This window comes from Lolium rigidum, chromosome 3 (assembly GCF_022539505.1).
Source record: "Lolium rigidum isolate FL_2022 chromosome 3, APGP_CSIRO_Lrig_0.1, whole genome shotgun sequence".
NCBI classification, from domain to species: domain Eukaryota; kingdom Viridiplantae; phylum Streptophyta; class Magnoliopsida; order Poales; family Poaceae; genus Lolium; species Lolium rigidum.
The window spans coordinates 328,845,933-328,858,200 of NC_061510.1; the positions used below are offsets into that span (position 1 = coordinate 328,845,933).

Genomic DNA, 12,268 nt, shown 5'->3' on the forward strand with positions numbered 1-12,268 from the left:
GCCACAGTTTACTGTAAAGTACCGGATAACGACTGAAACCCATTACGCATGCAACCAAATTTTCTTCTATGGACATAAAATCAACATGTTCAGTTTTTTTTATATAAAAAATCGACAGGTTCAGATGGAAATATTTTATAGCTAGTGTAAACCTCTTATTGGCGGGGGTGGTAGAGTTTTGGGGTACATCTCCGCCATTCAAAGCTGAAATCGGGTGTTCATATTTACATAAAGGCCACGGGTTATCTTATTTCAGTAGAAACTTTGTCACCTGCTACCAATCTGTCCTCACCGTCATAGGTTAAGACCAAGTGAAATTCAGACTCCATAATAACTCTGTTTAACTGTTTTGTACGTGTTTGGTGCTTCTCCCCTGCTAATAAACAATCAAAAGCAGTACAATGAGCACCAGAAAATGCAGAAACTAGCTGTATAACTTAGCAACGATCATCAGCTTCACGGACTTTTGGCAGCCTGACGACGCTCCCCTCCACGACCCCACAGGAGCTCTTGCAGGAGGCGCCGAGACCGAGGCCGAGGCTGAGTCTAAGCCCGGCCCATCCAACCAGCTTCTGGGCCCCCACGTCGCGCCCTCTCCCGGCCGCCTTCCTGTCGCCCGCGGTGCAGGCCAGGTAGGCCGCGAGGAACGGGTCCTCCTCCGGCCGGACGACGCCCCGTCTGCTCGCCGACGGGGACGGCGACATCGCCGGCGCCCCGGGCCCTCCCGGTGGCGGCGGCACGCGCAGCGGTTGCGCCTCAGCCTTCTTCATGCTGGCGGACGCCGTTGTCCTTCGGCTGGTGGGCTGCTTCTTGGCCTCGGCCGGGCTCTGCAGCTTGGACACCCCCGGCTCGTGCTCCCATGCGAACGGCACCGTCCTCGGTGTGCCGCACGTCGCCGCCGCGACAGGTCCAGCCTCCATTTCTGTATCCTTCTCCGCTACAGAGGGTATTACGCTACAGCTCTTAGCGTGCTTGTAGGATCAGCTGGGACGACGAGGGGTTGGAAGGAAGGAAGAAGAGCGAGGGGTTGGAGGTCGCAGCGGCCTGGTGGCAGTAGCTGTACACTACCTAGGCCGGCGAGAAACGGGACGGGCATGCTTGGAGCTTTTGTAGCGCCAGGGCAGTGTTCGGCAAGGGGCTGATCGGTTCTCTGATGTGACGGCCGGCGCGGGGTTGGAGGATCGGGAGGGGTGGTGGCCACCCCTGACCGTGACCGGCCGTGTCCTCTTCTGGAGTTCGGTTTCGCCTTTCGGCATGTGGGATCGATGATCGGATCGAGCTCAAAACAGAACCACGCACGTACGCGATCCAGCGGCTGCTAACCGTCTACCGGAAATACAGTTGCAGATGCTGCGGCTTTCATCTGCCAGCAACAGCAGGTTGGCGTGGATCTTCAGCTCTGATCCACAACTCCGTATCTTATGCTCCGTGAGCTCCATCTGGGCACTGCGGCACTGGTCAAGAGCACGCATCTCGTCGTGGATTAGGTGACGATTGACACCGATCATCGCGACCTAGACGCTAGCTTACAAGGCAGGAGTCAGGACGCAGCGCACGACTTCCATAGGTGCATACGTGCATGTAGAAAATTTTCGGGAGCTGATGGTGATCCAAAGACAAGGAGTTATCAACTGTTCGAGGGTCACTGGCCAATCGGAGCCTATTTTAATCGCGTGCGATTCCACCGCATGTGACGGCCAAATTCTCCAGAACCATAACCCGATTTGGACAGAGTGAAGAACGGACATGCCAATTTGCTCACGGGGATCACTGCCCAATTCTCCAACTGGGTTTTAATAATGTGGATGTGGTGGTGTTTCGATAAGCAATTTGCATGTTTTGTTTCGAGGTCACGGAGGTAGGCTAGGTCTCGACCGTCAGCTGCGAAATTTGGTTTTGCTGAAAGTGACCACAAGTCCGTTTTGTAATAAGAAGGGGCATATCACCATGGCGAATACATGGGGGTTTGGCTATCTTTGCCAAGAGGTGGCAGATGATAGTGCCCTAGGTCCCAATCCAAGGGGGAAAAACATGTTATCTTCCTCGCACCAGACCAAACTGATGTAATATTTTGGTTCACGTCGTCCTCGTACATCACAGGTTCACATTTTTGCAATACGAGTCGGCATTATTATCTTCTGGTTTGTCGTTCCTGGATAAATTAAGGGTTCTTTGATGCAAAGATTTGGGGAGGATTGTAATTATAAGCAATTTTTTTCCCAATGCGTGTTGCTTGTGATACATTGGGTTGCATTTGCAACGGCCATAGGAATTATTCCATAGGATTCACTTGCACAAGATTTCGTGGGCAACTTTATACCCGCTCCAGCCCCTCTTTGATTCGTGGGATTCTAAAAGCAGCATGGATTGAAAAACACTTCAATCCTATGCTATTTCATCCACCTCCATCTCAAGAATTAAGGCTTAGTTCTTTTAGAAAATCAAAGTATGTCAGGTTGACCAAGTTTTTATAAAAAACATTAACATGTACAATACAAAAAAACAATATGATTAGATAGATAATGAAATATATTTTCATATGATATCTACAAAATATCATATTTATTGATAGATTTTTCTAAAAGTTTGGTCAAAGTTACTTGGTTTGACTTTTCAAAAAAAAAGCCTTAGGATGTAGTTAGTACTACTAGGAAAACCCTTATAGGTAGAAATACCATCTATGGCACACCAAAAGATGCATGCTCCACAAAATTATTTCTCTGGCGCATGAAAGTAAATGCTCCACATAATTTCTGGGGATTCTGTGGCGCATGCACAGATGGTGCGCTACAGAAACTAGCCATTATGTGGCGCATGAGCACAGATGCACCACAGAAAGTTTTTGGGGCCCACGCGGCGTCCACCACTGCACATGGGCGAAGGATATTCTCTGGCGCATGTGCTGATATGCGCCACAGACGTCCAAGTTTCTCCAAGTTTCTGTGGCGCATAGCATATGCGCCACAGAATGTCCACATTAGATCTAGGGCTTTAGGCAGCTTTTCCCCTCTTCTCTTCCACCTCACCACCCTTTCCATTCTTGTCTCCTCCAACTATCTCGTGTTGCTCCTCTCTCCCACTCCATTTTGGTCATACTTTCATCCATTGTTGATAGCTCTAAACCTATTTTGGTTGACATATTTGTGAGGGGAAGCCACTCCAACTTGTAGAGGGTACTAAAAAACACAATTCTCTTTCCTCCACTTTCCCTCTTGCATGCTCCATTGTTTTCTCTCCACCACCCCCATCCTCTTGCTTCACCATGGTTGGTAGATTTGTGAGAGGTTGAGTAGTATTGGATGCATGTTTTGTGTGTACAAATGTTTTGTATGTGAAGATTATCGCGCTCTCGGGCGGTGTGCGGTGGCGAGACGATGATGTTTCTACATTGAGCGTTGTGTTGTGCTTGAATGTTTGCTTGCGAAGAACCTTATTTGTGTTGTTGTTGTTGTTGCTTTGTGTCGGCGTGGTGCATGGATGTTTGCAGAAATGTTGATTCATTTTCATTTCGGCAATTTTTTGCACTAGCCATATGTCCTGCTTTTAGGATAGGTCATGCCGAAATTTTCCGGCGATCATGCATGCATGTGTGTTTGTGAATGGTGTGTGTGGTTCTAATTAACTCTCTTTTGCTCTATGTATGACGCGCAGACAACCATGGTCGTCCATATGAGGGAAGGCCAAGTGGTTAGATACAAGGTGAACGTGAAGGCCGACATGGTTAGGAACAACAAGACCCTGATAAGATGTCCGTGTCGAACATGCGGACTCCGACAGTGGATCGACCCTGATTCTGGACAACCGGAGGAACACCTACTCATGCGTGGTTTCATGCTCGGCTTCAATGAGGAGCTGGCGGCAAATGGTGGTCATGAAGAAGAGGCGGACATCGGGCGAGAAGACGAAAAGTCTCCTGAACATGGTGTTCATCATGAAGAAGGAGAGGCCAATGAAGGAGACGATGATGCCAGAGCAAATGGTGGTGGAGAATCCGAGAGCATGCAGACGCCGCTAACGTCGGCCTTGCGGGACCCTCATGTTCAAGAACTGCTCCTCAGGGACACGAGCAACGCCAAACCTGAGGCCAAGCTGGCACAAATGGAGGTAGATGGGATGACTCCATTGTATCCTGGGTGCCGGCCCGAGGATGCACGCTTGAGTGTAAGTCTCGAGTGTCTGGAGATGAAGGCGGAACACAAATGGACCGACAGTAGCTTCAATGATAACATGAAATCCTAGCACACTCATCTTCCCAAGGACAACACATTGCCAACAAGTGTCGACAAGGCCAAGAAAATAGTTTGCCTACTCGACCTACCGCACGTTAAGTACCACGCATGCATCAATGATTATGCACTTTTATCGGGATGAGTACAAGGATAGAACCACATGTCCGGTGTGCGGCCAAGGACGGTACAAGAGAGGGAACAAGAAAGTTCCTCGAAAAGTTGACTGGTACTTTCCTATCACTCCCCGTCTACAGCGGTATTTCATAGACCCTAAGGAAGCAAAGCTCATGATCTGGAGAAGAGCAAGATCCTGACACACCCTACAGACGCTAGCCAGTCGAATGCGTTGGACATTGAGATGAGTTTGGGCGTGAATCGAGGAACGTTTGACTGGGCATGAGCACAGATGAACTCAATCCTTTTGAAAACCAGAGTAGCACGCATAGCACCTGGCCCGCGACGATCAAGCTGGCCTGGCCAAGGCAACCAAACAGCGTCTGGTGTTCCGCGCCTTCTCTGAAGAGACGCCTCCGGCCACCGATACACAAGAGCCATCCGCCGCAAACATCTTCAGTCCTAACACACTAATTAAGAAGGTCAACGAGCAGTTTGAATCGTCAGGGAACGTTGCTGTGAAGAAGCCCCAGAAGAGACCTTCTAAGAACAACAAGTAGAAGGATGCAAGCCAGCCACCTCCGACGATCCGTCATCAGGACTCCATTGTACCTCCCCGCCATGATGACTTGACCAGAATGCATGAAGCTGGCAAAGCAATAATGGGTTTGGAGCTGCGCCACCTCGCTTCCGGAGCTATGCTGCGTCTGCATGAGAGTATCATGCACCTAGAGTCATTCCTTCTTAAGGACAAAGATACGAATTACCCGGTCTTCACGGTCAGGGTGCCAAGGGATGTGGGCTTCGTCACTGATGCCCCCACGGATCTGTTCTTTATAGCATACGAGGACATCTTCAAGCTATTCCACTCGAGAAGGCTTGACTATAACTTGGTTTGCCTATTCGCGCTCAATCTGGCGATGAAGATCAAGAGAGAGAGTACCATGTACGTTGCGGTAGCGAATCCCTACTACATGCGTGAAAGCCCGTTGGCCTTATCAGCGGTACGGGCCCGAGCGATGTTGTACCTACAGAAGTTCTTCTTGGACAACAAGAGGAGGGACTACATCCTTTTGGCTTACTTTCCCGAGTAAGTACACATCCGCTAGCCCTGTAATATATTTCTTTTCCATTGCTCTTTTCCAACATCTTGTTCCAATTTTGTGTTGCGCATAGACATGTACTGCACACTCATCTCCATCTCCCCGAAGTATTCGCTAGCCACCTATTTCGACTCGGGGAGTGCGAAAAAGAAGAACTACACCAGAATAAGGGGTGTGCTAGATGATGCTCTCGAGGGCTACTTCAAAAAGGGAGGCGCCTTCAAAGAAAAAGGGGGGAATGTTTCAGGGATGATAGCAAACACAAGTTCAAGCAGGTGTTCGAGTTTCCCTGTGTCAAGCAGCCGGCTGACAGCACTCTGGAGGCCTTCTATGTCATGCATCACCTAACAGGGTTTGTCCGGATAGCCAGAACTTATTGTTGCCATCTTCTCTATCCGAGGATGGGCCGAAAAGTTGGCGCACATCAACGATGATGATCTCAGAGAAGACTTCCATGCTACCCATTTCAAGTTTTCACATATCATCCTTGAAGACATCGTCACAGGGGGAGGGCTCTTACACCAGGGTAGAGCGTTATGTAAGAGGGACATCGAAAATCGCCTCAAAGCGCAGGGTGACAGTAGGATGTGGAATACGAAAGATTTGTACAAGGCTTTTCCGGAGCCCTGCGAGGCCACTGCTCCTTGACTTAGTGTGTGTGGGTCATAAACTCTAAGTACTATCTTCATCGGTTTGTGTGTATATATCGATGGACATCGTATTGTGTGTGGGTCATAAACTCTAAGTACTATCTTCATCGGTTTGTGTGCATCGATAGACATCGTCTTGTGTGTGTGTCGCAAACTTAAACGGTCGTTGTTGTTGTGTTCGAATTTATTATATGTGGGTGTCTTGTTCAATTACGAATGCTTTGCTCTAATATTTATCAACATATATGTCTTGTCAATATGATATACTAATATGCCTTGTCAATAGAGATGCCGACGTACATTGTGTACAAGGGTCGGGTTCCAGGTGTCTACGAGAAGTGGCAGGAATGTCTCGAACAGTGCATAAGTTCAGCGAAAACAACTACAAGGGATACACGACTAGAGAGGATGCGGTAGCACAATGGAGGGGACACATGGGGAAGAAGAAGAACCGGTTGAAGTTCTTGGTCCCCCGCTTACTCACCGCCACCGCGGTTGTACTCTACTTTACTTTAGTCTAGGTGGCCGGTGACTAAGACATGCATGCGACGATGAACATTTGTAATGTACTTGTGTAATAACTTGGATCTAAATGATGTAATGATGAAGATTTGTGTGTATCATGTTATTTGTGTGTCATTTGTGAGTATTCATATTATTTCTGGATATGCTATGTATATTTCCTGTATATTCCCTGTATAATACCTGGATATACTGCAGAAATGGAAAATTTTCAAAAATCCAAAAAACAATAGTTCTGTGGCGCATATAACAGTGATGCGCCATAAAATCTGGGGCAATATTCTGTGGCGCATCCATAGATATGCGCCACAGAATTTGGTGCAAAATTATGTGGCACATGCGCCATAGAATTATCTGACCTTCTGTGGAGCATGTGCCTGAATGCGCCACGGAATTTAAATACTAGTCGCGTGATAACTATATCGACAGGGATATGCGTCACAAAAGTCTGATTTTGGTGCGCCACAGAAGACTTATTTTCCAGTAGTGTAGTATACATCAACTTTGTTTTACTCCATCGTAGAAATGTAAAAAAGTAGGTTTAAATTCTTGTGAAATGTAGTACGCATGGTTACTTAGAAAAAAAGTTCCTATGAGATTTAATCTTACAAATCAAACAACCAACATAAGAAAAAAAAATCTAAGGTATTGAATCCTCTAAAACTTCTATGTAAATCATTTGAATCACTAAGACATTTAGAAACAATCGTACCGTTATTCTATGATGGTACAAAACAAACCAAAGCCAGGATTCAAGTGGTCATGACTAGGTGATCCTGCGTTTTTCCTATTCCATGTTCTTGAAACCATGTGAATCCAATAGACCCAATAAACACATACAATTTTGCTCAGGATTGTGTTAAATTATATATTGCCTCTTTCTCTGGAGTATGGGCTGGACAGAAGACCAGGCCAGCTCAACGCAGTACAACAAAAAGTGGGCCATAAGTGAGCTGCCTTCAATTGGTGGGCTGAATTCATGCGAAAATACTAATACGTGAATGCTAGAGAGAAGGATGGGCCACAACCCCGTATGGCCCACACATAGCGCCACCACTGTCCTCTTTGTTTTGAAGGGTTTCTCTAGAAATCCTAGGTGGTAGAATGTAGGTTTTTTTATTTTGATGATTAAGTGTCATATTTAATTAGAATAATTTATTTACAAGGTATTTCATAAAAGAATTGCTTCACCCAAACCTCTTTAGTATACTTCTTGTGTTTGTTGTCGTGCCACCAAACAAACTCCGGTGCAGATATGGTCCTATAGTACTTGAGTAGACTTGAGATTGCAATTCTTAGTTTGTCCTGTCTTTATGTTGTTAGAATTTAGCGGCTGTAGATTAAAGACTAATAGACACAGCAAAACATGTAGCACACACGTAAGAAACATACTACATCGCGCCGTATGGGTTACACAGTTGAAGTACTCTTTTGTGACACCCCTGCTGATGTAGCCCCACTAAAGGACGACACTACACCAAGGCCGAATAGTCCCCCAAGTGAAACGGTGACACGAGCCCGAGTTAAAGGCATACATGACAAGGTGAATTCCCTCCTCTCTACCCTCGATCTCAACACACACTTGAATGGCATACTACTTCATCCCGGTGTTCCTTGCATACTTAGGTACGAGCCTTGAGGGATGCCACGAGATGGACAACTAGTTGTGCTCAAGGAAGAAGGAAAAGGAAGAGAAGAAGAAGATGAAAAGCAAAGAGAAGAAGAAGCCACCACCGGCCATGAAGGGATGGTACCTCCAGCCAGAGCAGGCCGGTACCTCCAGCCAGAGGAGGGCCGGCACCACCTGTAGGCCGTGTGGGAGAAGGGCACTCTGGTACCTCCAGCCATGCATGACTGGAACCTCCACCCGTTGCCGGCTGGAACCTCCACCCGTGGCCTTCTGGAACCTCCACGCTGCCACGTCTTCTGTGAGGGATGGAGCAAGACCGGTACCTCCAGCCACGCATGGCCGATACCTCCACCCAGGGCCGGCTGGAACCTCCACCCTTGGTACCGGCCAAGGTACCGCTCGTGCGTTCGAGCTCTCAGTAACATTGCTTCTCCAAATGGATGTCTTAGCAGTACCACCACCGGAGGTACCACCCGGGGTACCGGTCCCCTTCGGAAACACCCCAATCTGAACCGTTGATCGATATTTGAGTGGCTGTAACTTAATTAGTCCTTTTCCCATACTACCCTTGACTAAATCTGAGCTATATGTGCTCATGTATTCCTCATTTGCTAGGTTAGACAATGATTTGAGAAATAAACTTGAGCTTTGTCTCCCTAGAACTCTAGTTCTTTGTATCAAGGCACTCTTGTGGAATCTTACTCTCTTTATGGATGATTCTAGGGCAATCCCTCTCTCATCCAAGTTCTAGGGTGGATCTCCTCCCTCCAATCTTTCTCTTCATGGATTCTACCTAAGGGTCTCTCCAAGAATTGATTACATTGGCTTGGTCTAACCAACAAAGGGAGTATAATTTGGTTTGTATTGAGTTTGTGTGTGTGTGCTTGTGGGTTGGATTTTGTGTTTTCTTCCTCTCCCACCTTTTCCATCCACAAGTTAGGTCAATTCGTGAGATTTGGGCACATCCTAGGCCTTAGGCCTCATCATATGGTATCAACAGCTCTTGGTTGCCACAAATTTGACCATCCATCCACCCAATTTCACCTCTAAAAAATTTCCCCAAAAATTCCCCAAAAATAGCCCAAATTTGCATTTTGATGTATCTGCGATTTTGTTGAGTTTTGAGTGGTTTTGGTCTATTGATTCGGTATCCCTAGTGTTGATCTACTATTTCCCCCACTTTTTAGCCTCCAGTTTCATCAATTTCGAGTTTTGGGTTGATTGGATTTGGATTTGGGGAAGAACAGCAAGCCCACGTGCGAGCTCGTAGAGAAGAAGCAGCAAGTGACTGGCACCTCCACCCAGGCACGAGCGGTACCTTCAACCAGCGACGAGCGGTACCTCCAGCCAGCCTCCACCGCTACTACCTCTCCCCCGCCTGTCCGCACCTCCAGCTACCGGCCTAATGGGTTCGTTGCATCGAAAACAAAAAAATTCCTACCGCAAAGACGAATAAATCCAAGATCTAATCTATGGAAAAGCCAAGATGTAATCTATGAGATCGGAGCAACGAGATAGAGATGAGACTAACCCTCGAAGATTCCATAGCCTACGAGATTAATCTCGTTGTTGGTGTAGACGATCGTCCCGGTGCTGCAATCCGGCAACACTTCCGTACTCGGTCGCGCGTACAGTGTCGATGAAGCCCTTCCTCTCCCTGTTTCAGCGGGCAGCGGAGGTGTGGTAGATCTCCTCCAAGTTCCAGCAGCACGACGGCGTGGTGGTGGTGGTGGAGGAAGAAAAGCTGCAGGGCTTCGCCTAAGCTTGAGCAGCGTATGGAGGAGGAAGAGAGGGGGCGGCTAGGGTTGGATGAAGGGGGGCTTTGGCCGGCCACCCCCTCCCCTCTTTATATAGGTGGAGGGGTCGGCCTAGGGTTTCCCCAAGGGCCCACCCTCCCCTTGGCCGGCGCATGAAGGGGGGGAAACCCCTTCCCCAAGTGTTCCCCTTTATCTCTAAATTAAACCTTTTAATTTTTAGAGATAGATTCTATCTCTAGATTTAAACAATTTAAACTACAGATAGATCTTATCTCCAAAGGGGGGTCGGCCTGGGCCGACATGTCATAGTGGGAAGGACTCACCATGCCATGTGGCGCCTATGTGGTCCCTCTCGGGGTGTGATGTCTACGCACGCTTCTATTCCTATAGACAGTGTTGGGCCTCCAAGAGTAGAGGTTTGTAGAACAGCAGAAAATTTCCCTTAAGTGAATCATCCAAGGTTTATCGAACTCGGGGAGGTAGAGGTCAAAGATATCCCTCTCAAGCAACCCTGCAATTAAGATACAAGAAGTCTCTTGTGTCCCCAACACACCTAATACACTTGTCAGATGTATAGGTGCACTAGTTCGGCGAAGAGATAGTGAAATACAAGTAATATGGATGATTATAAGTAGTAATTGCAATCTGAAATAAAAATGGCAGCAAGCGAACATGTAGCAGAACTTGTTGGAACCGGTGTTTCAATGCTTAGAAACAAGGCCTAGGGATCATACTTTCACAAGTGGACACTTTCAACAATGATCACATAACTGAATAAATAAATGCTACTCTCAAACACTCTCTTGTTGGATAACAAACACCATTCATTGTGTAGGGCTACAAAAGCACACCTCAAGCCGGAGTAAACAAGCTCCACAACGTCATAAAGGAATCACACACGATGCGCACACCGTCACCATCACACCGTGGAGAGTGACTCCGGAGTTCATATTAAAGTAACCTCTAGAGTGCATAATAGACAAGAGCAACATCTACATATTCAACTAGATTACAAAGATCATGATCACATAAAGAGCACACCATGGGAGAGAGAGATGAACCACATAGCTACCGGTAGAGCCCTCAGCCTTGGGGGAGAACTACTCCCTCCTCATCATGGGAGACAGCAACGACGATGAAGATGGCGATGGAGTCGATGGAGATGGCTCCAGGGGCAATTCCCCGTCCCGGCAGGGTGCCGAAACAGAGACTTCTGTCCCCCGAATTAGGGTTTTTGGTGGCGGCGGAGCTACGGAACTCTACTGGTATTTTTGGATCTCCGTCCTAGGGTTTTCGGAGACGAAGGAATAAATAGGTGAAGGGGCAGCGTCGGGGGAGCCAGGGGGGCTCCCTCCCCACACCTTGGCGCGGCAGTGGGGCTCCCCGCGCCGCCCTATGGGGTGGCCCCCCTGCTGGCCTTCCTCGACTCTTCTTCGGTCTTCTGGAACACTCCGTGGAAAATAGGACCGTGGGCTTTTGTTTCGTCCAATTCCGAGAATATTTGTAAAACAACTTTTCTGAAATAAAAAACAGCAGAAAACAGAAACTGGCACTGTGGCATCTTGTTAATAGGTTAGTCCCAGAAAATGCATAAAAACATTATAAAGTGTAAATAAAACATGTAGGTATTGTCATAAAACTAGCATGGAACATAAGAAATTATAGATACGTTGGAGACGTATCAGGGTGGTGGGCCCACTGGTTACCCTTCTAGAACATTCTAGAAGCTCCGGTCAAAACACCGGAACTTTCTCGAACCCCGAAAAATCACTTCCCATATATGAATCTTATTCTCCGGACCATTCCGGACCTCGTCGTGATGTCTGATACGCGTAGAGCACACGCCCGTTGGGAACCCCAAGTGGAAGGTGTGATGCGTATAGCAGCAAGTTTCCCTCAGTAAGAAACCAAGGTTTATCGAACCAGTAGGAGTCAAGGATCACGTGAAGGTCGTTGGTGACAGAGTGTAGTGCGGCGCAACACCAGGGATTCCGGCGCCAACGTGGAACCTGCACAACACAATCAAAGTACTTTACCCCAACGTAACAGTGAGGTTGTCAATCTCACCGGCTTGCTGTAAACAAAGGATTAAATGTATAGTGTGGAAGATGATGTTTGCGAATAACAGTAAGAACAAGTATTGCAGTAGATTGTATTTAAATTTAAAAGAATGGACCGGGGCCCACAGTTCACTAGTGGTGTCTCTCCAATAAGATAAATAGCATGTTGGGTGAACAAATTACAGTTGGGCAATTGACAAATA

General features: G+C 47.4%; 1 protein-coding gene across 1 annotated transcript; it reads right to left on the minus strand.

The window, feature by feature from the left end:
* Positions 1–437: 437 nt before the first annotated feature.
* Positions 438–1,508, minus strand: LOC124697029. Its single transcript, XM_047229673.1, has 2 exons — positions 1,340–1,508; positions 438–937 (listed from the first exon to the last, which is right to left on the minus strand). Exons 1-2 carry the CDS (start codon positions 1,506–1,508, stop codon positions 438–440), a joined length of 669 nt encoding a protein of 222 aa, XP_047085629.1.
* Between the last annotated feature and the right edge of the window lie 10,760 nt (positions 1,509–12,268).

What these genes read in the sequence shown, in the direction of transcription:
- LOC124697029 (XM_047229673.1), bottom strand. Translation starts at nt 1,508, where the DNA reads ATGATCGGTGTCAATCGTCACCTAATCCACGACGAGATGCGTGCTCTT. An exon ending in AAGCCGCAGCATCTGCAACT is followed by an intron (nt 938 to 1,339) that starts GTATTTCCGGTA and finishes TACCCTCTGTAG; the next exon opens with CGGAGAAGGATACAGAAATG.